Source organism: Pungitius pungitius, chromosome 10, assembly GCF_949316345.1.
Source record: "Pungitius pungitius chromosome 10, fPunPun2.1, whole genome shotgun sequence".
Classification (NCBI taxonomy): Eukaryota; Metazoa; Chordata; class Actinopteri; order Perciformes; family Gasterosteidae; genus Pungitius; species Pungitius pungitius.
In genome coordinates, this window is record NC_084909.1 from 4,837,379 (window position 1) to 4,863,922 (window position 26,544).

Sequence of the window (26,544 nt, forward strand, 5' to 3'; positions counted from 1 at the left end):
TGTACCCGGAGTCGGGCTAACGTCCACGCTAGCTGCTAATTGTTTTGCGCTGAGGTGATACTTGAGGCTCGATGCGAATTCCTTGTTGCACAGGTTGCACACAACCATGGTCTTATCGACGCTTCCATCTGTGTTTTTATTATAATAAGATTTCCCATTCACGGGGCCACCCGACACGGTCTCGTCAGCTTCTTCGTTCATGTTCACTGTGGTTTGTTGTTGTCTGAAGTCATGAACGATACTTGGTGCTCCAGTATAATCAGTCCTCCAAAACTCATCCAGTGAGAAACGTTCCGCGGTGCAAAAAAAAGTGTAAGAATGCGTAAAAAATGTTTAATGTGTTATTTTTTGTGTAATTAATTAATCTTAATTCATATTGTAATTAATTAATCGTAATTAACGCGCTAAAGTCCCGGCCCTACTTTTAACCAACCCAGAGCTAACTCTGTCTTTGTTTGATAAACGTATTTTAAATAAGACACCAGCATGTTTTAACCAAGAAGAGGTGACTACGCCCGTATGATGGAAAACCTGATGGATGTCTTTGTACTTCAGCCTAAAGGTTTTTGAACACAAAAGACACACTCTTAATAAGCAAAAATATCTGTTTCTGCTTTTAGAGAATTTAAATCCATGAACCAGAGGATAGCTTGAGGAATTTACAGAACTTCTAAAGTCGTTAAATTCTTATGTCTTCATACTTGAACCAAATTGTGTGTTCATAAGATGAAAAAGTACAACAAAGACCAAATTGAATGAAGACATTAAACGAGGCAAACAAGTTTTAAGTACTTTATTTTCAAATGAAAAACAATAATGAAGGAGTTATGTCAAGTAAACTTTAGGAGATTCATAATGTGGATGAACATATTTATTCAATGCCTTGTGTGTAAAGGTAGACTAGAAGAGTTATGCGCTTAAGGCCTCAGCAGGCGCAGATGGGACTCAAGCCTGTAGGAAGCTGCATGGATAGAAAAGAGTGTGTGTATGTTGGGTAAGACGCTTAAGTGAGAATCATGCCACTGTGTGATTTGTACACGCTTAATTTTGAAGCTGTGCTTGATGCAGTCCCCTTGAAATGTCTGCATACATTTCTAGTTTACCATTATTGCATTATGTGCATCAAAAATAACAATAGACATAACATGTCTATTTGATCATACATGTTGCATGCAGCATATGATGTATACCCATAACAGTTAAAGATATACAACAAACACAAACACACTGAAAATTGCATATATCTTGATTAATCTTGAAAAGAATCATCGCGTTCATTACTTTCTCACATTAGATTTATTTTTAGATACCTAATAGCGATAATCTTTTTCAGAGAAAGAAAAGAAACACAAAATTCTGTTTTGTATCTTTGTCAATTTAAATCCATAAACTAGAGGATTCATCACAGGAGGAATGAGGAAGAATTCCATAGAGATGAAGTTCTGAAGGCTCTGAGGTAAATCTGTTAGGCCAAATTGCTTATGCATAAAATCAAAAAGAACTACAACAATGAACGTGACTAAAGAGACTAAATGAGGCACACACGTCTGCATAAACTTCACCCTGTCATCTTTAGACTTCGCACATGTTCTAACAAGATGCATATATGTCCAAATTATGAATGGTCCATGAGACACGTAAAAGATAATTGTAAAATATGCAGTTATGTTGTTTGAAAAGGTGTCAGATTCATTGCAAGCAAGTTTAGGAATGACCCAGTTCACACAAAACAGTCGTTAAATGTTTACACCACATAACCTCAGTCTTGATGTCAGCAAAACATTGATGGAAAGAATGCAGAAAGGTGTGAACCAGGTGAAACATATGAGCTGAGAGACCCTCCTCGTTGTCATGACAGACTGGTAGTGAAGAGGTCGACATATAGCCAGATATCTGTCGTAGGCCATGACTGCTAGGATGGACAATTCACAGCATATAAATGAATTCATGACAAAAGCCTGCAAAAGGCACCATTTGTCAGGGGGCGAGGGTGCAGGTTGAAGGCAGGCAGGCAGGACTCAAACGCGGGGTTCAGATTTCCAAAAATTGTGCTTTTTATTTTGCACAAAACAAACAGAAGCCAAAAAGACCGTGCACCAACGATGGGCAGACATAGACAATGACGCGACAGGGGACAACGGACACACAGGGCTTAAATACACAAGGGAGGTGCAGGTGATTGGACACAGGTGGAAACACTCAGGCAATCACAGGACAAGGCAGGAAGTGTAGTCACCCAGGAACACAAGAGACATGAAAACTACAAAATAAGACAGAGCAGACCCAAACCGTGACAGAACCCCCCCCTCAAGGACCGAATTCCAGACGGTCCTAAAGGGGAGCAGAACCGGAGAAAATCAGGCAAGGGGAGGGAGGGTGGGGACCCGACGATCCTGGGCCGCGCGGGGAACTCCGGGTGATGGCGGCCATGTGTCGGGTCCTTCGGGGGGGGCGGCCGGAACGGCGGCCGGGCCTCAGGGTCTCGGGGGGGCGGCCGGAACGGCGGCCGGGCCTCAGGGTCTCGGGGGGTCTGGCGGGGCGGCGGCCGGGCCTCAGGGTCTGGGGGGGACTGGCGGGGCGGCGGCCGGGCGTCGTCGTGGCGGGGGGCGCCGAGCTGTGCGGCTCCGGCGTCGTCGTCGTGGCGGGGGGCGCCGAGCTGTGCGGCTCCGGCGTCGTCGTCGTGGCGGGGGGCGCCGAGCTGTGCGGCTCCGGCGTCGTCGAGGCGGGGGGCGCCGAGCTGTGCGGCTCCGGCGTCGTCAAGGCGGGGGGCGCCGAGCTGAGCGGCTCCGGCGTCGTCGAGGCGGTGGGCGCCGAGCTGTGCGGCGTCGTCGTGGTGGCGGGGGACGCCGAGCTGTGCGGCTGCAGCCCAACCCCTGACCCCACCCCCCCCCTCAAGGGCCGGATCCCAGACGGCCCCCAGGGGTGGGGGGGAGAGACCCAAGGGATGGGAGGGAGGGGGCACGATCAGGGGTCGTGGGGACGGGGCTGGAGACTGGAGTTTGGGGGCCGGAACGGGCGGGTACTGGAGTCTCGGGGCCGGTTCAGGCGGAGACGGGGGTCCTTGGGCCGGTTCAGGCGGAGACGGGGGTCCTGGGGCCGGTTCAGGCGGAGACGGGGGTCCTGGGGCCGGTTCAGGCGGAGACGGGGGTCCTTGGGCCGGTTCAGGCGGAGACGGGGGTCCTGGGGCCGGTTCAGGCGGAGACGGGGATCCTGGGGCGATGCTGTCGTACAAGGCCTGGATGTGGGCGGCCAGCTCCATCATCTGCTCCCAGCGTGCGCTGAGGACTTCCCAAAACGGGTCTTTAACGTTGAACCCTGCTGAGTCCTTCGGTGGTCGCATCATTCTGTCACGAGGTGAGGATGCAGGTTGAAGGCAGGCAGGCAGGACTCAAACGCGGGGTTCAGATTTCCAAAAATTGTGCTTTTTATTTTGCACAAAACAAACAGAAGCCAAAAAGACCGTGCACCAACGATGGGCAGACATAGACAATGACGCGACAGGGGACAACGGACACACGGGGCTTAAATACACAAGGGAGGTGCAGGTGATTGGACACAGGTGGAAACACTCAGGCAATCACAGGACAAGGCAGGAAGTGTAGTCACCCAGGAACACAAGAGACATGAAAACTACAAAATAAGACAGAGCAGACCCAAACCGTGACACCATTCATAGGAGATCTGTTGAGAGGAAGACGACAGATCAAAGAGGAACTTTGGGTAGAAACCCGTGGTCCCATAAAGACTATTCATGCAAAAACTACACAATAAAATGTACATAGGTTCATGTAAGTTTTGGTCAAATACAATAATCATGATGATAGAGATATTGAGAAACAAAATCATACAGTAATACAGTAAAGTGAGTGAAAAGAGTGTTATTCTGTAATCATGTGTCTTATTCAACCCTGATAGAAAGAAAATTCTTACAACGGTAACATTATCCATAATAAGATAACTTTTCATACCTCTCTCCCTAAATTCTACTTTCTCTGTGTCACAGCAGGAATGCCAACAGAAAGAAGGGTTACACCGTGCTGAAACTACTCCTCCATCAAAGTCGGTTGTCCCTCTACACCTTCTTTTATAACACCTTTGGCAACAACAACAATTCCAACTGGGAATTTAAACTCAAAGCTAGAAAGCAAAGTTCAAGAAGAAGTTATCAAAACATGCACACTGTGTCTGTGTTTTATATATAGATTTATAAATTATACATATGAATATATTTTTATAGAAATATATATATAACAAAAATGAAACATGATGCTAATTTGTGTCAGTGGTTCCGACCCGTTTTCTTGGCCCTGGGGCTATTATTTCCACTCTGGACGGAGGGGTTCCTCTGCTCTGATCGATGCTGAGAGGAACCGCTGCGCTGCGTGAGGAGTGGGCCACCTGTGCGTGTTTAGGAGGGAGGGGAGGAGGGGGGCTCACGGCAGCACACTCTGCTCGATGAGAAGTGGGAACAATAACCCCCCAACTCCAGGCCAGGCCTGACAACTACTGAGTTATGTGATACAATGAAGTTAATACAATGTCATATCTGAGCTTAGATCCCTTTGTTGTAATTTAAAGTGCTGTTTATTGCACAGTACCACGATGATGCAGATATATTCTAAACAGCTCCTAAATATTCTTTATTTCACATTTTCTTAATTTTTTACTTCAAACTGCAGTCCTGAAAAATACATGGCGTAGATATGTGTGCAAATGAATTTGTAGACAAAAGACAGGTCTTTTTTTTTTTTTGATGGAAAGATATTCCATTAACTATCTTAGATTTCTGCACTAGACAATCAAAGAAGAATAAAAACTAACACACTGTCCCTGAACTGATGTGTTCCCATAGTCTATGTTTATGAAATCACAGGCATACATCCGCTGCGGTGGTGTTCTATCTCATCCTTGGTCTGTCCCACATTAACATCTTTAAAATGTGCCTTCTGATTTCTGGTAACTTAAGCCCGTACACAAGAGGATTCAGAACTGGAGGAATAACAACAAATTCCAGTGAAAAGATAACGGCCAAATAAGGATGTATCTCTTCTATATTATACCGACTCAAGGCGATATCACTAAATCCTATGACAGAAAAAATCCCAAATGAAACAATGTGTGGCAGTCAGCTCTGTACGACTTTCCTTATGAATTCTTCTGAGCTTTTCCAGCAAACCAGTACAATTCGAAAATAGGTGTACAAGACATAAAAAAGCGGAACTAAAACAGTGGTCACGGTCACAAGCATACCGACAATATTGTTGACAACCGTGGTAACGCATGATAACTTCGCTACATTCCACACGGCGCAAAACACTTTTTGTATCTCATTACCGCATAGAGGAAGCCGGGAAGTTAAATAAACGCAAACTGTGAGACAAAAAGATGGAAAAACCAAAGCCAACGCTACCAATTTCAGAACGGTTTTGGACGTCATCTTTCTGTGATAGTGCAAAGGGTGGCACACAGCCAAATATCTATCATAGGCCATACTGGCCAGAATGGTGAACTCGTGGGACGCATATGTGTATATGACATAGATCTGAAAGAAACAAGCAGGACGTAAGATCGTGTGAGTGTCTGACAAAAGGTCCATCAGAAATCTGGGAAAGAAGCCAGTGGAACCATACAGAGCGTTGACGGATAAACATGCGATGAACACGTACATGGGCGCGTGCAGAGCTTTCTCTCGGAATATCACCAGTATGATGACAAGGTTCGCAGCTACAACAAAGCTGTAGATCAGAAGGCAAAAAAAAAAGACAGGATAGCGGAAGTGTCCAATGCTCACAAACATGGTTAAATTAAAGTGAAAGGAATCAGTAATGTTTTCCATTGCACTTACAATAAATCAGCAACGTATATAATTATGTTTGACTTTGCCGCCTGTCTATACCTGTGTAAATCAAAATACAATCAATAGTGTGACAAAATACTTTGGTATAGTCATTGTAACATAATGTCATATAACATTGGTCATGCATACAAGAGCTTCCTTATACTAACTAGTATTCAGAATTGCACAGGTCTGTGTTCTACATTTTGATCCCGGATTAAGCTTTAGGGACAAGTGCAGGTAATGGGAGGAGTCTTTTATTTTGTTGGACTACACAGGTCAACACAGCATTTGCACAATAGAGTATTGTTATGGTAACATGAGCAGCTCCGTGGGAGCTGCTTTCTTCCACAACGTGCTCTTTTTTCCTTGTGGGTTAGTTAGAGTTGACTCTTGACACACAGTTGCACAGGCAGGCCCGCTTCTCTGAGGGGCCGTTTAGGACTGAACTATTGAGACATATTTATCTATTGCGTACAGTACTGAGACACTTGTCTTTACTAATGAAACACTCTCTCACACACACAAGTGAGACTCTTACACATACATACATGCTCTGTAAACCTTTGCACGCGCATATATAAAACATTATACATACTCCTCTGAAACACTTGACCAACACACGCGCATACATATAAACTGCTGTATCATATACACATACATATGAATTACTTACATGCATACAATGAAACATTTATACATATCTATCTGAAACACTCATGCATGCATATATGAAAAAGTAAATGTATGAATTTCCTGATGAACCTGTTGAGCATAAAGCAACGCCTCCTAGTGGTGGGATAAATAATTCAACGGCTATTTTGACAAGACCCACCCAGCACGGCTGGTTGAGGTAAAGATTTATTGGTTATAGTCATACATTGGCCCTGATTATAGAGGGTCCAGATTGACCATTGTTCCGGCAACGGCCCATCGAGAGACACAAGATCCACCTTGTGGCACTGGCACGCAATGGCAAGTCTGTGGCAGTCGTCAGTCAGGTTTCAGGCGTCAATCAGGCGTCACAACAGCGACACTCGTTTGGCACCTGACAAGAAGCCGTCACACCAAAGTGTGGAAAAAAGTGATGGAATAATATTAATAATATACTGTATGCATAGCTTGTATGTATGTGTAGCTTTAGTATTTATACCATGCTAGTATATATACTAAAGGTCTAAGACCAAATTTTGTAATCTTGTTTTTTTTTAAGTAGAAGTGTTGCCTGTCTTGTGTTGACTGTGCTTTCACTAAATGTTAATTAAAATGGGGATTATGACTTCATGGCTGGCACGGTGGTGTGGTGCTAAGCACTGTCACCTCACAGCAAGAAGGTCCAGGGTTCAACTCCACCCAGTGGCCTTTATGTGTGGAGTCTGCATGTTCTCCCTGCATCTGCCTGGGTTCTCCAGCTTCCTTCCTCAGTCCAAAGACATGCTCTGGGGATTAGGTTGATTGGGAACTCCAAATTGCCTGTAGGATGGATGTGAATGGTTGTTTGTCTCTGTGTTGCCCTGTGATTGGCTGGTGACCGATCCAGGGTGTACCCCAGTCTCTCGCCCGAAGTTGGCTGGGAAAGACTCCAGGCCCCCCCGCCACGCTGAGTACAGGCTAAGCGTTTTGAAGATGGATGGATGAATATGACTTCATTCTACAGTTCAAGCTTCATTGAAAATGTTAATTTTCAAACCACTTACTATATATAAAAATGAAACAGATAAAGATCTTCATTATTTACATAAGGTGCATGTTTTAATTGTTGAAAAATGTACATTACAACATTTTGTTTTCAACACATGTGCTATATATACACATATTAAAAACAGAAGAAACAGAGTTTACTGACTTCTGACGTCACATTTCCTGAAGCGTGAGCTGGTGGGCAGGTCGGGTGCTGACGCTTTTGTGACGCCTGACTGACGCCTGCCACAGTGGCTCCACAGTGGAGCCACTGTGGAGCCACTGTGGAGCCACAGTCCAGCCGGTGCCACACGCAGGATCTCTGCTTGCTGGGCCCGTGAGCGTGAATATGAGTGTGAGTGGATGTCTGTCTCTATCTGTCAGCCATGATATGGTCAACGATCAACTCCAGGCCTCGGCGACCCCGGATGGAGGGAGCGGTTTAGGCTCATGCATGTACGGAGGCAGAGAAGCAGTGAAGATGCGCTCACATAACGGCCTCCTGGGCTTTCAGCCTTTCCCCTAACAATATGTCAGAGCAAACTAAGCGCAATTTGATGGGGTCATGTAGAGAACTATTTTGTAATGTATTGTTGATTGGGATACTATTTCTGTTATAACATACTGCGATCATATATATATGTATTAAGTTTAAAAGCTTGAGATGAACCGTGGACATTTTATGGCTGTGATTAGTTGTGACCTTTCCCGTTTGTCTCATACATACAATTCTGATGTTTTTTAAATCGTTTCATAATAATTCATTAAATTCAACAACTGAATAAACTAAACTGTATTAAACTCACAACATTATCTTTGTTTAATGTGATTGTTCTGCTTTCAGGAGTGGACTTGTTTGTGTAAACTACTTCTCTGACTGTCTCTTCGGAGTAGGGTTGCTTTATTAATTGCTCTCAGAGGATGCTGGAGGTAATGACCTGTTGACCACTTCTTCGGTAATTACTGAATGTACTCTATGGAACTCTTTAAAAATAGCAGTGGCACTATTCCCTGTGTGGTACTCATAATTGAGGTGAAACTCTTTTACATCTTTATCCTAGTCACAGTTAAACACAAATTAATCAGGGCCAAACATTACACTTTGAATACTTAAAACTTCCCTTTCTTATTGTATACGAGCATCAAAGCATTGCTTTAGCAAACAATCCCATGAGAGCAGTTTACCGCATTGACCACTGGATCTCAATTAGATGGCTGTAGCCGCCCTCGCCCCCCCCGAGGCTTTTTGTTTTCCACTAAAGGTCACCAGGGAGGTCGCAGCGATGAACCCATAACAACAGCATTTCCTCGGCTATGGAAACAAGTCACTCTGGAGATTAGAAATGACATCACTTGCATTTCATCATTATGAAGGCACATTTCTGACCATTCATCCCTCTAAGGTACACACCTGCAAACAAAACACACACACACACACACAAGACAAGTCAGCAAACTTTTAAGCTTTAACAAAAACATAAAGTAGTAAGACATTAGACAGATGCCTTCAGTGTAGTATATGTTATATGTGTAATATCTACTGCAGTAGGTGATAATTGTATTTGATTTTACGGTAAAGTTTTAGTTATTTGCTCTGATGTTGCAGAAAAAGAAACAAGGTATATTATCATGAAAAGCTTTAAGATAATGCCGAACAAGATAATACAACTAAGTAATATTCACTGGAGTGACAGTGCATTAAATTCAATTCACAGTCTCACACAGGCCCTCTTCACAAGTGCATGATCACAGGTGCATCACAAAAATGAGTTTCGGAAGCTGTTGATCCTAAAGCAATGCAAAAAATAAAGTCCAGCGATGAATACAGATATATTCTGGTCTGATTCAAAAGTGTTTCCTTTGAGCTCGGCTCCTGGGATTATTGTATTATACTTGATTCAGGTGCTCACATACTGTAAGCTTTGCATATCGCTTCTTGCATTTGATGTTTTAAAACCTGCTCGAAATATAAACACATGTACAGGGTGAATGATGGAAACGACCTCTGAATTATCTAACAATAGCAGCAAAGTTTTTTTAGACCACTCAGTAGACTAAAAATCAAGCCTTCAGTCTCAACCTAAATCTTTCACCTGCCATCCTGCACAAAGTAACCATTCTGTGTCGGATTTTAGTCAGGATGAGTCCATAGATTATAGGGTTGAGAATAGGGGGAATCATGAGGATTTGTATGGCCATGAAGTTCCGCAAACTCTGTGGCATAGATGCTGACCCGTACCTCGAGTACATGACGTCAAAAAGCAGAGCACAGGTGACGTTAATCAGACACAACAAATGCGGCACACACGTCTGGGTGAACTTTCTCTTGCCCTCTCTGGACTTTAAAGCCGATTTGATCAACTGCACATAAGAACACACAATGAAGAGGACATGCACGCAATAGAACGCGATAACTATCAGTCCAACAATGTTGTTTGCGATAGTTAGACTACAGGCTAGTTTGACAATAGACCAGTTCTCACAGTAGAGTTTGTCAATTTTGAAACCACATAATTTCAATGTAGATGTCAAGGTTAGAACCATAACTTCACAGCACAGGGGCACAAGCCAGCTAAAACCGACTAAGACTGCAGTCCTTGGCACTGACATTACGGAGTGATACTCCAGGGGTCGACATATAGCCACATATCTGTCATAGGCCATAAGAGCTAAAACTGAAAAATCAATTGTTGCATAAGTGTATATAACAAAGACTTGCAAAAGGCATCCTTCGTATGATATTACCTGACTATCAGACAGGAGATCAAAGATAAATTTAGGATAAAAGCCTGTAGTCCCATAAAGTATGTTGATGCAGAGATTACATATAAAAATATACATTGGTTCATGTAAATGTTGATCTAATATTATAGTTAAAATGAGAGACCCGTTAACGCCAACGATGAGACAATAACAAATTACAGTAAGAGAGGAAAGTGTGATGTTGTAGTTGGCAGTGGCACTAAAGCCAGACAATGAAAACAGAACTATATCGGAGGTATTTGTCATGGTGCAGGTTTGCATCCAAATGTGTTCGTGTTTACGATTTATATTGAGTGATGTTAAAGGGAACTCCCTCTCTACTCTGTGCATGTTATTGGCTGGCGTCTGGGAGGTAAAAAAAAAAAAAAACTTCCATTGAAGATTTTTATTATTGAACCATATTGAAAACAAATGTCACTCTAATTTAAGTTGTGGTAAAAAGTATATGTGGTTTCATTTCCTACCTGGAGAATAACTTCATGATCCATCCCGTAGATACACACCGGTTAACTGTGTTGACATTTTTTTGGTTTGTTGTGTCACAGATGAGCTACAATTGAATTCTGATGTGCATCCCACTGTTACATGACGGTAATACATTATCCTTGACTATTGTGAATAAATCAGTTACCAGAGTGCTCCAGTGCCAAATAACTGCTCTCACAAAGGTCAGTCAGGTCCACAAGCCTGTAATCAGGCATGAACACATGGTATATAGCATTAGCTTTAACCTAAATTTGTCTATTGAGGGAGACACTAGTGTGTCATATATTGTGTGCCAACACAGCGATGTTTGCCAATAAAACTAAGTATCCGGCATTATTGTATGAAACATACTATATGGTAATAAAGTCCACTCTTGAGGGGTGAACAGGGCGTGCCTTCCATATCTTAAGCTCATACTAAAACAATGAAGTGTGAGCCTTGGTTAAAAGCATAAATATGCTTCTTATGTCACCAAAGCTGTCCTTTTTACGTATGGTCAGTATCGGGTGTATTGACACTACTTTTTAATTTCTCTCTGCTCCCTTCTGTTGACAGGGGGCCCAGATTGTGGAATATTTGCATATTATTTACACACACACACACACAAGCAGTTGTGTTTTCATTACATACATTTTCAGGAGACGGGCGTTTTCTCCACATAAAGAAGACAAGGGCCGGCAATGGGCACTTGTGTTTGTATTTATGGACCCATAAGATGGTTAAAAAACACATTGAAATACATCTGAAGGCTCATCGACTGCATGGAGAGAGAATTAGAGAAAAATAGTTGTGAATATACAAAATGTGAACTTTTACTTCAGTGCAGTGTAAATTAGTGCAATTCATTGAACTGTGTTGAACCAGAGATCCGATCCGACAACAAGAATAAAGTGCTTTGTGGTCTGATGAACTACATGATGAAAATAATGTCTGATGACAGAAAAGAAAGGTCAGAGTAAAGGTAAGACAGGATCAGTGCTTACATATCAAACCTCGACTCTCAATTGAAGTCTTTGACCTGCCATCACACACAAATGTACTATTTTGTTTCGTATTTTAGTCAGAATCAGTCCATAAATGATAGGGTTAATTATTGGTGGAATTACAATAAATTGTATGGCAAAGAAATTCTTAACACTCTGCGGCACAGATGCTGATCCGTACCTCGAGTACATAACATCAAACAGCAAAGCAACAGACACATTAAGCAGACACAACAAATGCGGCACACACGTCTGTGTGAACTTTCTTTTTCCCTTGGTGGACTTTAAAGCGGCTTTGACCAACTGCACGTAAGAACACACAATGAAAAGCAAATGCAGACAATAGAGAGCGATAACAAACAATCCAAATATGTTGTTTGTTTTTGTTGAGCCACAAGCAAGTTTAACAAGGGACCAGTTCTCACAGTAGAGTTTATCTATTCTGGAGTTGCAAAATTTCAATGTAGATGTCAAGGTTAGAACCATAACTTCACAGCACAAGGGTGCAAGCCATGAGAAAGCAACTAGGACCGCAGTCCTTCGCACAGACATTACAGAGTGATACTCAAGGGGTCGACATATAGCTACATATCTGTCATAGGCCATGACAACGAGGCTGGAGTAGTCGATTTTTATATTGGAGTATATGACAAAGACTTGCAATAGGCATCCTGAATATGATATTACTTGGATTTTGGAAAGAAGATCAAAGAAAAATTTGGGATAAAAGCCAGTAGACCCATAAAGCCCATTAATGCATAATGAACATACAAAAACATACATGGGTTCATGTAAGCTCTGATCTAATATTATGGTTAAAACCAGAGACACGTTTAACAGCACAATAAGACAATAACAAAGTAAAGTGAGGGAGGAAAGTAGGATTTTGTAGTTAGCAGTGGCACTGAAGCCAGACAAAGAAAACAGAACTATATCAGACATGTTAGTCATTTTAGATGAATTGTCAGCAAACCTACAAGTCCTCAGCAGGGATAAGAAGACAAAACATGCAACGGAAGGAACGTTCCTTGTCAAACATAGATGTGATGAACATATGAGACATGCCCAAGCTCTTCTGTATCGCACAGTGTTTTTGAAATGTTTCTTGAAGGGAACCCGCCCCCTTACTCTGCAGACTGCTCATAGGCTAGGATCTCAGAAAAAAAACACTGCCAAACAAGGTTCTGTGTGGAATTATAGATTCTCAAACTTATTCGTGACTGAAATTAACTGATATGATTTTTTATTGCACAATAACATGAACACATGTAGTTTGTCTTATATTGTGAGCCAACATAGTTTGTTTTCCAACAATCCCAAATATTTTGAAGGGTGTATGATTGACATTGGCCATATGTTGGCCAGATGTGCCTGCAATTAACATTGCTGTGTTGGGTGAATAAAGAAATACACCTCACAACTACCCACACTGAGTCCAGACACCCGTGGCCTTCTTACGTAATGATTGAAACAAAAGAATACAAGCCACTACGTTTTAAAGCAGTCGTCTCGAACTCTTAAAAATAGACTTAATACAGTCTTGCCAAAAACAAAATTAGACACAAAATAGAGCATCCTAACGTGAGCAGCAGAGCAGCAGCTGAGCTGTAGGCATCAGTGCGACTACCATTCCTCACTCATTGTTTCATATGGGACAAGAACAGCAGACTGCTCCTTCTCGCTTGTTATAATTAATTGAATATTGAATGTCACACTGACGTTATTTAGTATACCACATCAATTTCAATAACGGTAACATACTACATTTTCTGTGCGAGGTACCTGCCGTACCACTTTGATGGTGACTCCAGAGAATGTTCCCCACAGCCTCGGTTGACCACTTAGGGTTCATGATCAGGTTTGCTCAACTTTCTGGGAGTTATGCGTGGGGCGTATTGATTGTAAACCTAAGTTGACCACAATGCAGGCACTTGTGTTTGGCAGGGGAAAGGGGGGGGGGGCAGAACAAAAGGGACCTTTTGTTTATTTCGTTCCTTTGACCCCATTTTTTGGGGTGTTACCTACTAATTGTCCCACGGGGACCAAACACAAGTTTTGCGTGTCATGCCTCGTTATTTGTTTCAGCTGCACCCCCCCCCACACTACTTCACTGTCCACCGCTGGTTATACAGGGTGCACCAGCCCAGGCTTTTACGTTCACCACCTAAAAGACGAGCTCCAACTTAGGTGGGAACTTAACATCGGGGCACGTCCGGGATTGTTACGTTCCCACCTAAGTTGGCGCTCGTCTTGTAGGTGGTGAACGTAAAAGCCTTTATAGGCCACCAGCTCGTTAGCTGATTACTCCCCAGGTCTTATATTGCCACGCCTCCTCGCCAACAGCCAACCAGCACTGCACACCTGTAAACCATGAAAAAGAAAAAAAAACACTACCCCCACTCACAGTTAAAGGCATAGAGACGTAACATGGGGAAATGTAACAGTACCATTGTATGAAACAACTCCAATGTCACCTAGTGACCTTGTCTTAGCAGGCCCCAGGTCGAGCCCCCCTGCTTTGCTTTGGTGGGATAAGGACAAGCCCAACCAAGTTGTTTTGCCTCCTTTGAATTCAATGTTAGTGGTGATTCAATAGACTTTACTCAGATACGAGCTAGCTGGTACAATCTAATGTTAGAGTGTGGATTTTTATTATCAGAAGTAAGTGCATAAAACGTTGACAGATAACCCTATGTCATTTATAAATATAAAGTTAGTGGCCTTCTCTGATTGGGTTGAGTGAATGTTTCTTCTGCATGGGGCCTGCTGGTCCAGAGAACCGAACACAGAGTGAGGAATAAAGTTTGATTGTTCAACATGAACCCTTAAAGGATCTAGCTGAGAAAAGCCTTTCTAGGTTCATGTCGAACTGGGGATCAGAGGTCTCATCCTCATACAGTCTTACTTTAAAGAAGATGAGATGATCAAACCCCTCATGGACCAGATAATCCAGATTTGATTATCTGGAATGACACAGAATGTGTAGCCCAACCCACCAATGCATCCATGAAGAGTATAAAGATCAGCAGAGGTTCTTGTCTTGCTCAGTTGGGAGGGTCACAGCAACGGACCACAGGCTTTCATACTTGGTAGATACCTTTAGCCTTGAGTGTAAAATGTGAATTTTTGTTCATATATTGTATTCTGATTGTTGTGTGAATACTGATATCTACATCCTCATTTGTGTTCACAGGTGACTAAGAAGACAGGTATCTGTGTCATTTATGAGCCATAGAAGAAATGTTATAGACCTGAATCCATTTGGCTTTGATGCTTTGACCAGTGTGGTGGAACACAGTGTGCTGCTGGTTTACTCTGGTAAAAAAAGATCAATGGTTAGATTTGTTGCAGTTGATGAAGAAAATAACTTTGGACAAAATTCAAACGAACGAGATTGTTTCATGATTCTTCTCTTGTTTTTGTGTTCTTGAATGTAATAGGTTAACACATAACACTAATATTGAGTCAGCGTTGCTGTTACATCCTCTATGACTCACGTTGTTGTACGCATAGTGCGCATCAAAAAAATGCAAAACTCCACTGAGGTTGTGTCTTTTGTGCTGTCTGCCTATGGTAACATTGGAAACTTAAAATACCTGTATTTCAGCATAATACTATTATGGTACAGCTCTATTTGTGTGTCAAACACAATTCTTAATGTGGTCATATATAAGGACAGAGGATTGCATGAGCCAATGTATTTGTTATTAGGTAATTTATTTATGAATGAAATAAGTACAAGCACATCACTATATCCTCTTCTGCTCTCACAGATGTTTTCAGATACACATGAAGTGACGTTGCCATGGTGTTTTCTGCAGATGTTTTGTATCTACACGTGTAGTTGTGTCCAGTTATGCAGTTTAACAGCTATGGCCTATGACAGATATGTCTGTATCTGTTATCCTTTATACTACAATGTTTTTATGAGCAACAGGAGAGTAGGTAAGATCATTCTGCTTGTTTGGATTTATTCATTTACTAGCTATATGTTCTCATTTTCATTCATCCTCCCTTTGAAGTTCTGTGGAAATGTTATTGACAAAGTGTTTTGTGACCAACAGTTAATTATTAAACTTGCATGTTCAGTCTCAGCACTTACCAGCATATCTGACTTGTTTTTTGGCTTTATGAGTTTGATTCTCCCTTTGAGTCTCATTTTTGTCTCTTACATAAAGATTTTGTGGGTTTGTCTAATTGTGTCAAAAGAAAGCAAACAAAAAGTCTTAACAACCTGCACACCTCAGATTGTCTCACTGGCAAACATTTTTGCCTACGCCACCTTTCATTTTGTGGGCTCCAGGGTGGATATTCGCTATATATCAGATAAAATACGTGTTATTTTATCCTTATATATCCATATTCTTCAACCTATGATCACCCCCTTCATGTACGGACTTTACCTACCCAAAATAAGACAATCGTGTAAAAGACTTCTGTTTGATAGAAAATAAATATGTTGGATATTTTACACTGTGGTGTAATGTTCTTTGATGTAAGTGTCTCACCATTAAAAAAAAGTTTGAAGTTAAATAAAAAGGTTCTCTCGATCTTGAAAAGGTTCTCTCAATCTTGTTTTTCTTTACAGGATGGTTTAAAAATGAAAAACAATCAAAATGAACTAGGAGATTTACAAATACATCAAACATTACAAAATAAAGACTTCAACCTTGAACCTTTCTGCAATTCTAAACCTTCCACATGACTCATGGGTCCTATTTCAGCTGTCATAAAACTTCTTAAGAAACCTAGGCCTTCCTCAATATACATCCTTCAGTAGTCTTTTGTTCTCGTGGACTCGTGAAACGTCATCAGTTGCAGCTCGAGTACTGTTTTTCAATTCAAGTCCGCATCTGGCAGAGAACGGTCATAATACCCGGATGTGATTCGCCCCGCCCATTGTACCATCCATCGGAGAAGGGTTGTCCATGCTCGTGACAACCAAATATCCCAGAATTAATTTCACCTCAGCAACAGGCAACAACAACAGAGGGAAATAAACACAACTGTAAGTCAAAGTTCATGAATACTACTATATTTAAGTCACGGAATGTGATTTTTGTGATCGGTTTGTCAACATTGAGCCATCTCAACATTTAACTCCAGGGGTCCGTATCAAGAAGCGGGTTTAGTGGAAACTCAGAGTTTGCTAACCGTGAGATGAGGGAAAGTTTGGGTCGTCTGTTTCATAAAGGGAGGGAACTAAACCTCAGGGTCAGTCGCTATGGGAACTGAGCCTCAGATTTAGAAACCTCGAGTTTGTTTCATAGGCTCCTCCCTCTGGCAGCAGCCAGCCAATGACCCAGCGCGCTTTCATTTCCTCATTCATTCATACTCTGAATCAGGTGTATTTTTTTTGATGAAATACGTATTCTACATATGAACAAAATAAGATCCTTTTACGTTAAAGAATAAAGTATTTTCGTGAACATTGCACGTCCTTTTCTGGACGATCCTTCAAAACATGAATTTCAATAACAGTAACCCAATACTACATTTGCTGGGTACATGCTGTACCACTTTGGTCGTGTCTCTTGAGAATGATCCTCACAGCACATTTCATCTTAAAACTCCATGTTAAGGTTTATGATCAGTAGTACTATCAGTAGTACTCTCAGATTGATAGATGGATTATTGGAAAGTTGTGTTTGAGGTGTATGGATTAGATTAGTCTGACGTAGATTGTAGACCTAAATTGACCACAGTGCAGGCAAAGCATCGTAGGTACGTCATCCAATGTAACAGAGTTTTTTCTGTTATAAAAGAGAAGAAAAAAAATTAGTTGGTCCAGCCAGTGCATGTAAGTCCAAGCAGACCACAGGTAGAAACAAAGTAGGGTTCGCTGAAGGTGCGTGCAGCCGGACGCCCCGGCGGGCTTATAGCCGCGGGTTTCACATGTGTGAATTAAGCACTCTAGTTTGACACATGTGCTGTAGAGTTATTGGATGGCCCCAAGTAGGGCCCCCTGTCCCAAAGTCTCAGAGTGCTCTTTCCACTGCCCGATAACGTCCACAGGGTTCCATCCTTACTGTACACAGCTTGGATGTTCCCCTTTCTCCCTGCTGAGGTGCTGGATAGTCTTCCAGAAGCACGTTGGTGCAGACGAAAAGTAGCTTCCCTGAACTCCTCCCTCACTCTGGGCTTTGTCTCCTTCACGGCAGAAGCTGCTGCCCTTCGAACCCATCGGTACACTGCAACTAACTTATAGTCTCTTCAGATATCATAACCCTGGGTATGATCCTCATTCTGTCTTACTTAAAAGAAGGAAAGATGACTGAACCCCTAATGGACCAGCATCCCGTCCAGATTTGATTATATTAAATGACAGAGCAATCCATAATGCAAATGTCATGTAGCCCAACCCTCCAACACTTCAAGAAGAGTATAAAGATCAGCAGAGGTTCTTGTGTTGTTCAGTTGGGAGGGTCACAGCAACGGACTCGAGGCTTTCATACTGGTAGATACCTTGTGTCATGATGGTAAAACGTGAATTTATAATCATGTATGCTAAGTGCTGTTGTGTGAATAGTGATATTGTCTTCCTCACAGGAAACTAAGAAGACATTTTTCTGTGTAATTTAAAAGCCACAGAAGCAATGTTATAGAATAGAATCCATTTGCCTTTGTTACTTTAATCAGTGTGGTGGAACAGTGTGGTGCAGGTTTACTATGGTACGCAGAAATCATTGTTGACATTTATCTAAATTGATGAGGACAATTTTTTTGGACAAAATTCAAACTAACACGATTATTTTGTGATTCTTTATTTCTGTACTCAGTGATGTAAAAGAGAAGAAAAGCTCCTTGATGTGTTTAACTGCCTCAGATTACAACTATAAGAATATTTAAATGCAGGTAGAATATTGAGTTGAGGCATTATTTAAAAAGGGTAACAGATAACACTATTACTGAGTCAGCGTTGCTGTTACATCCTCTTTGACTCACGTTGTTGTACGCATAGTGTGCATTGAAGAAATGGAGAACTCCACCGAGGTTGTGTCTTTTGTGCTTTCTGCCTATGGTAACATTGGAAACTTAAAATACTTGTACTTTATCATAATACTATTATGGTACAGCTCTATTTGTGCAACAAACACAATTCTTATTGTGGTCATATATAAGGACAGAGGATTGCATGAGCCAATGTATTTATTATTAGGTAATTTGTTTTTGAATGAAATATATATAAGCACATCACTATATCCTCTTCTGCTCTCACAGATGTTTTCAGATACACATGAAGTGACGTTGCCATGGTGTTTTCTGCAGATGTTTTGTTTCTACATATTTGGTTGTGTCCAGTTATGCAATTTAACAGCTATGGCCTATGACAGATATGTCTGTATCTGTTATCCTTTACACTACAATGTTTTTATGAGCAACAGGAGAGTAGTTAAGATCATTCTGCTTGTTTGGATCTATTCATTTACTAGCTATATGTTCTCATTTTCATTCGTCATCCCTCTTACATTTTGTGGAAATGTTATTGACAAAGTGTTTTGTGACCAACAGTCAGTAATTAAACTTGCATGTTCAGTCTCAGCACTTACCAGCATGTCTGACCTGTTTATTGGCTTCATGAGTTTAATTATCCCATTGAGTCTCATTTCAGTCTCTTACATAAAGATTCTTTGGGTTTGTCTAATTGTGTCAAAAGGAAGCAAACAAAAAGTCTTAACAACCTGCACACCTCAGATTGTATCATTGTCAAACATTTTTGTCGGTGTCGCTTTTCATTTTGTGGGATCCAGGCTGGATATTTACTATTTACCAGATAAAGTGCGCATTATTTTATCCATATATGTCCATATACTTCAACCAATGATCACTCCCTTTATGTATGGACTTTACCTGCCCAAAATAAGACAATCGTGTAAAAGATTTCTGTTTGATAGAAAATAAATATGTTGGATATTTTTTACGTGCAAATTCAGCATTCTTTTACGAAAGCAAAGTTAGAAGAACAACATTATTATTTCAAATAAAAATTATTATTCCTAATCTTGTCAATGTCTTGACTATATTTTCTATTCATTTTTCCCACTCATTTGATAAATAAAAGTGTGAGTTTTCATGGAAAACACAAAATTGTCTGGGTGACCCAAAACCTTTGACCGGTAGTGTATATATTAGTTTTTAAAAAGAAGTGTATAATTGCATCTGATGTAGGCACTTGTGTCCTGGGGGGTGACAGGCTCGGATGAGCTTCCCCCAGAGATACCTTCAGCCACCAAGCGACTACTGTTTTGGCTGAGTGGCCCTCCATACAAAGAAACCAAAACAAACGAGTTCAGATATAAAGTTATAAGTGTAATAATGTGAAATGATGACACAGGGAAAAAGTATTGAACACGCTTACTGATATTTATTCAATACTTTGTACAAAAGCCTTTGTTGGTAATGACAGCTCCTGTATGGAGGAACTAGTCGCATGCAATGCTCTGGTGTCATTTTGGCCCCTTTATTAATGGAATAGTACATTCAAACGTACGCATTGCGCACACTCTCTCTCCCTTGCGGCTGCAGCTGTATTTCATTTGCGGCGAAATACATGCTCATACTCACTGTAAGCCTGCAGAAGGACTTCCAACTCCAACCCAATAGCTTGTTCTTTTATGTTCTGTTGTCATGGCGACTTGTGGTATCAGGGCTCCATTGATGATGGCTTTTCATAATTATGATGCACGCGCTTGTCTCAAGGTGAACATACTTAGAGTTGATTGAACTAACGCAGATCAGCGGTTTTGGAACCGGATAATCAGAGTTTCCCATCTCAGAGTTAGTCGACTCAGAGTTCAGGGATAGACTCAGAGTTTGTTGAGTTTGTTTTCCTTTCTGAAATACCCCCCAGGACTTAACTTCCAGCCGTCTGCTTCTTCCTCAGCTCCATTCTATGTCCTACAACAGCTCTTCTCCCTGCCTCACAGAATGGTGCTTTAGCAAAGCTATGAACATATCCAATTGTCTCTGAAGTTATTGAAATAACAGTATTACCATGAGTAAATAAAACTAAGTTCTTTACCTAAATCAATCACTGTTTTTACACATTGTGTTTAGTTCAAGAGCATGAATCATTCTGTTAACAGGGTTCAAAATATCTCCTTTGGTTTTGCAGGAAGCTAACCGTTCTAAAAAGAATATCCATGTTTATTTTCTATGGTAACCACTACCATCCGATAGAACAGTAATAAAGGAAGTTAGACCATGCCACTAAATGTTTGCTCATAAAGTCCATCAGCTAAACAAATTGTTCCTTCTATGAGGACAATAACGTACGATAATGACCACATGAACTGTGACCCTGAAGCCCCAAACCAGGTCCAAAGCACACATGGTTTTACCGTAGGGCCTGATACTCGGTCACTGTTCCACATCATCAAAAAGGTACTGCATGGTTTTGGGGTCAAAAGGTTACAACAGGCGAGTACAACCAGTGTACGGTTATATCAATGCTTTCTTCCCATCTGGTGATTTTCCTTTTGGTTTTTTTACTTGATGCCTTTTTTTGTTTTCTCTGGTACTGTAGCGGCTATGCGGAACTTAAAGCCACTGAGGGGCTGCGTAGACAGGCTAAAAGTAGGTTTTGATGCGCTGGCCAATGCACTACCACGTGTTTTGTCCTGTAAAATAAAAAAGGCTTACCCCTTTGATTCTTCGTTTGAATATTTGTTTTATTTCTCACAATGCGGAGTCCATTCAGCTGTCACTTACAACCAAATAAACGTGACGGAGACCGGAGCGGTCAAAAACTGTGTGCTCCTCCGTCTCGCAACACCTGCCACCTGGCTGAAAGTTCCCACCTATAAAGAAAGTCCAACAGGGTAACACCTGCTGGCCCAATTTGGTACCTTCCACACAATGTTAATTAGAACTGGCTCCTACAGGTACTTTGGTACTTCTATTTGCATTTATTTTCTTGTTTGCTTTTAGTTGTTTTGCTTTCCCGAATATCACCTGTCATGAATTTTCCAATTCTGATGTCTCATCCTCATTCAGTCTTACTTTAAAGAATATAAGATCACTAAACCCCTCATGGACCACCAGATTTTATCATTTGAAATGACATAGCAATCCGTAATGCAAATGCCAGGTAGCCCAACCCCCCAATGCATCCTAGAAGAGTATAAAGATCAGCAGAGGTTCTTGTCTTGTTCAGTTGGGAGGGTCACAGCAACGGACCGGAGGCTTTCATACTTGGTAGATACCTTGAGCCTTGAGTGTAAAATGTGAATTTATAATCATATATTGTATGCTAAGTGCTGTTGTGTAAATTGTGATATTGTCTTCCTCAAAGGAAACTAAGAAGACATTTATCTGTGTAATTTAAAAGCAACAGAAGCAATGTTATGTATGCTAATTGTTGTGTGAATGCTGATATCTACATCCTCAATTTTGTATTCACAGGTGACTGAGAAGACAGGTATCTGTGTCCTTTAAGAGCCACGTTTATAAGAACATTTAAATGCAGGTAGAATATTGAGTTGAGGCATTATTCAAAAGGTAACAGTATTTCTGAGTCCGCTTTACTGCTACATCCTCTATGACTCATGTTGTTGTACGCATAGTGCACATCAAAAAAATGGAGAACTCCACTGAGGTTGTGTCTTTTGTGCTGTCTGCCTATGGTAACATTGGAAACTTAAAATACCTGTATTTCACCATACTACTATTATGGTACATCACCATTTGTACGTCAAACACAATTCTTATTGTGGTCATATATATGGACAGAAGATTGCATGAGCCAATGTATTTATTATTAGGTAATTTGTTTTTGAATGAAATATATATAAGCACATCACTATATCCTCTTCTGCTCTCACAGATGTTTTCAGATACACATGAAGTGACGTTGCCATGGTGTTTCCTGCAGATGTGTTGTTTCTACATATTTGTTTGTGTCCAGTTATGCAATTTAACAGCTATGGCCTATGACAGATATGTCTGTATCTGTCATCCTTTACACTACAATTTTTTAATGAGCAACAGGAGAGTAGGTAAGATCCTTCTGCTTGTTTGGATTTATTCATTTACTAACTATATGTTCTCATTTTCATTCATCATCCCTCTTACATTTTGTGGAAATGTCATTGACAAAGTGTTTTGTGACCAACAGTTAGTAATTAAACTTGCATGTTCAGTCTCAGCACTTACCAGCATATCTGACCTGTTTTTTGGTTTTATGTGTGTGGTTCTCCCATTTGGTCTCATCTCAGTCTCTTATATAAAGATTTTGTGGGTTTGTCTAACTGTGTCAAAAGAAAGCAAACAAAAACTCATAACAACCTGCACACCTCAGATTGTCTCACTGGGAAACATTTTTGTCGGCATCGCTTTTCATATTGTGGGGCCCAGGTTGGATATTCGCTATTTACCAGATAAAGTGCACATTATTTTATCCATATATATCCATTTACTTCAACCGATGATCACCCCCTTCATGTACGGACTGTACTTGCCCAAAATAAGGCAATCGTGTAAACGACTTTTGTTTGATAGAAAATAAATGAGTGGGATATTTTACACTGTGATATAATGTTCTTTGATGTAAGTGTCTCACCAATAAAAAAAACTTTGAAATTAAAAAAAATGTTTCTCTCAACCAGGAAATGATGTAAAGTAACAGGATGGTTTAAAAATGAAAAACGATCAAAATGAACTAGGAGGTTTACAAATACATCAAACATTACAAAATGAAGACATCGACCTTGAACCTTTCTGCAATTCTAAACCTTCCACATGACTCATGGGTCCTATGTCAGCTGTCATAAAACTTCTTAAGAAACCTAGGCCTTCCTCAATATACATCCTTCAGTAGTCTTTTGTTCTCGTGGACTTGTGAAACGTCATCAGTTGCAGCTCGAGTACTGTTTTTCAATTCAAGTCCGCATCTGGCAGAGAACGGTCATAATACCCGGATGTGACTCGCCCCGCCCATTGTACCATCCATCGGAGAAGGGTTGTCCATGCTCGGGAGAGTCAAATATCCCAGAATCCATTTCACCTCAGCAACAGGCAACAACAAATGAGGGAAATAAACACAACTGTAAGTCAAAGTTCATGAAAACTACTATATTTAAGTCACGGAATGTGATTTCTGTGATCGGTTTGTCAACATTGAGCCATCTCAACATTTAACTCCAGGGGTCCGTATCAAGAAGCGGGTTTAGTGGAAACTCAGAGTTTGCTAACCGTGAGATGAGGGAAAGTTTGGGTCGTCTGTTTCATAAAGGGAGGCAACTAAACCTCAGGGTCAGTCGCTATGGCAACTGAGCCTCAGGTTTAGAAACCTCGAGTTTGTTTCACAGGCTCCTCCCTCTGGCAGCAGCCAGCCAATGACCCAGCGCGCTTTCATTTCCTCATTCATTCATACTCTGAATCAGGTGTATTTTATTTGATGAAATACGTATTCTACATATGAACAAAATAAGATCCTTTTACGTTAAAGAATAAAGTATTTTCGTGAACATTGCACGTCCTTTTCTGGACGATCCTTCAAAACATGAATTTCAATAACAGTAACCCAATACTACATTTGCTGGGTACATGCTGTACCACTTTGGTCGTGTCTCTTGAGAATGATGCACATTTTATCTTAAAACTCCATGTTAAGGTTTATGATCAGTAGTACTATCAGTAGTACTCTCAGATTGATAGATGGATTATTGGAAAGTTGTGTTTGAGGTGTATGGATTAGATTAGTCTGACGTAGATTGTAGACCTAAATTGACCACAGTGCAGGCAAAGCATCGTAGGTACGTCATCCAATGTAACAGAGTTTATTCTGTTATAAAAGAGAAGAAAAAAAATTAGCTGGTCCAGCCAGTGCATGTAAGTCCAAGCAGACCACAGGTAGAAACAAAGTAGGGTTCGCTGAAGGTGCGGCTGTCACCCGGTGGGCCGTGCAGTTGGACGTCCCCGCGGGCTTTTTGCCGCGGGTTTCACATGTGTGAATTAAGCACTCTAGTTTGACACATGTGCTGTAGAGGCATTGGATGGCCCCAAGTAGGGCCCCCTGTCCCAAAGTCTCAGAGTGCTCTTTCCACTGCCCGATAACGTCCACTGGGTTCCATCCTTACTGTACACAGCTTGGATGTTCCCCTTTCTCCCTGCTGAGGTGCCGGATAGTCTTCCAGAAGCACGTTGGTGCAGACGAAAAGTAGCTTCCCTGAACTCCTCCCTCACTCGGGGCTTTGTCTCCTTCACTGCAGAAGCTGCTGCCCTTCGAACCCATCGGTACACTGCAACTAACTTATAGTCTCTTCAGATATCATAACCCTGGGTATGATCCTCATTCTGTCTTACTTAAAAGAAGGAAAGATGACTGAACCCCTAATGGACCAGCATCCCGTCCAGATTTGATTATATTAAATGACACAGCAATCCATAATGCAAATGTCATGTAGCCCAACCCTCCAACACTTCAAGAAGAGTATAAAGATCAGCAGAGGTTCTTGTGTTGTTCAGTTGGGAGGGTCACAGCAACGGACTCGAGGCTTTCATACTGGTAGATACCTTGTGTCATGATGGTAAAACGTGAATTTATAATCATGTATGCTAAGTGCTGTTGTGTGAATAGTGATATTGTCTTCCTCACAGGAAACTAAGAAGACATTTTTCTGTGTAATTTAAAAGCCACAGAAGCAATGTTATAGACCAGAATCCATTTGCCTTTGTTACTTTAATCAGTGTGGTGGAACAGTGTGGTGCAGATTTACTCTGGTACGCAGAAATCATTGTTGACATTTATCTAAATTGATGAGGACAATATTTTTGGACAAAAGAAGAAGAAATGGAGAACTCCACTGAGGTTGTGTCTTTTGTGCTGTCTGCCTATGGTAACATTGGAAACTTAAAATACTTGTACTTCATCATAATACTATTATGGTACAGCTCTATTTGTGCAACAAACACAATTCTTATTGTGGTCATATATATGGACAGAGGACTGCATGAGCCAATGTATATATTATTGAGCCATTTGTTTATGAATGAAATAAGTGCAAGTATGTCTCTATATCCTCTTCTGCTCTCACAGATGTTTTCAGATACACATGAAGTGACGTTGCCATGGTGTTTTCTGCAGATGTTTAGTTTCTACATATTTAGTTGTGTTGAGTTATGCAGTTTAACAGCTATGGCCTATGACAGATATGTCTGTATCTGTTATCCTTTACACTACAATGTTGTTATGAGCAATGGGAGAGTAGTTAAGATAATTCTGCTTGTTTGGATTTATTCATTTACTAACTATATGTTCTCATTTTCTTTTGTCCTCCCTTTGAAGTTTTGTGGAAATGTCATTGACAAAGTGTTTTGTCACCAACAGTTAGTAATTAAACTTGCATGTTCAGTCTCAGCACTTACCAGCATATCTGACCTGTTTTTTGGCTTCATGTGTGTGGTTCTCCCATTCAGTCTCATTTTAGTCTCTTACTTTAAGATTTTGTGGGTTTGTTTATTTGTGTCAAAAGAAAGCAAACAAAAAGTCTTAACAACCTGCACACCTCAGATTGTCTCATTGTCAAACATTTTTGTCGGCGCCACTTTTCATTTTGTGGGATCCAGCCTGAATGTTCACCATTTACCAGATAATCTGCGTATTTTTTTATCCATATATCTCCATATACTCCAACCAATGATCACCCCCTTCATGTACGGACTTCACCTACCCAAAATAAGACAATCGTGTAAAAGACTTCTGTTTGGTGGAAAATAAATACATTGGATATTGTACACAGGGATGTCATTTTCTGTGATGTAATTACCTCACCATTAAATTTTTTTTTTCCTCAA

General features: G+C 41.0%; 6 protein-coding genes and 2 pseudogenes across 6 annotated transcripts; 4 read left to right on the plus strand and 4 right to left on the minus strand.

The window, feature by feature from the left end:
- Positions 1–1,310: 1,310 nt before the first annotated feature.
- LOC119228912 (olfactory receptor 4E1-like) lies at positions 1,311–4,116 on the minus strand (annotated as a pseudogene).
- A 568-nt stretch (positions 4,117–4,684) lies between these two features.
- LOC119228910 (olfactory receptor 6N2-like) lies at positions 4,685–6,154 on the minus strand (annotated as a pseudogene).
- Positions 6,155–9,577: 3,423 nt separating this feature from the next.
- LOC119228915 (olfactory receptor 10J5-like) lies at positions 9,578–10,600 on the minus strand. The gene has a single exon (XM_037488905.2). It carries the CDS (start codon positions 10,538–10,540, stop codon positions 9,578–9,580), a length of 963 nt encoding a protein of 320 aa, XP_037344802.2. The 5' UTR covers positions 10,541–10,600.
- A 1,108-nt stretch (positions 10,601–11,708) lies between these two features.
- On the minus strand, positions 11,709–12,705 carry LOC119228876 (olfactory receptor 1D2-like). The gene has a single exon (XM_037488862.2). The coding sequence runs from the start codon at positions 12,697–12,699 to the stop codon at positions 11,752–11,754; it is 948 nt and encodes a 315-aa protein (XP_037344759.2). The 5' UTR covers positions 12,700–12,705; the 3' UTR covers positions 11,709–11,751.
- Positions 12,706–15,201: 2,496 nt separating this feature from the next.
- LOC134132840 (putative gustatory receptor clone PTE01) lies at positions 15,202–16,202 on the plus strand. The gene has a single exon (XM_062565215.1). It carries the CDS (start codon positions 15,237–15,239, stop codon positions 16,200–16,202), a length of 966 nt encoding a protein of 321 aa, XP_062421199.1. The 5' UTR covers positions 15,202–15,236.
- Positions 16,203–18,723: 2,521 nt separating this feature from the next.
- LOC134132847 (putative gustatory receptor clone PTE01) lies at positions 18,724–19,650 on the plus strand. The gene has a single exon (XM_062565258.1). The coding sequence runs from the start codon at positions 18,724–18,726 to the stop codon at positions 19,648–19,650; it is 927 nt and encodes a 308-aa protein (XP_062421242.1).
- Positions 19,651–22,327: 2,677 nt separating this feature from the next.
- Positions 22,328–23,254, plus strand: LOC119228917 (putative gustatory receptor clone PTE01). The gene has a single exon (XM_037488907.2). It carries the CDS (start codon positions 22,328–22,330, stop codon positions 23,252–23,254), a length of 927 nt encoding a protein of 308 aa, XP_037344804.2.
- A 2,286-nt stretch (positions 23,255–25,540) lies between these two features.
- LOC119229229 (putative gustatory receptor clone PTE01) lies at positions 25,541–26,467 on the plus strand. Its single transcript, XM_037489443.2, has one exon. It carries the CDS (start codon positions 25,541–25,543, stop codon positions 26,465–26,467), a length of 927 nt encoding a protein of 308 aa, XP_037345340.2.
- The last annotated feature ends 77 nt before the right edge of the window (positions 26,468–26,544 follow it).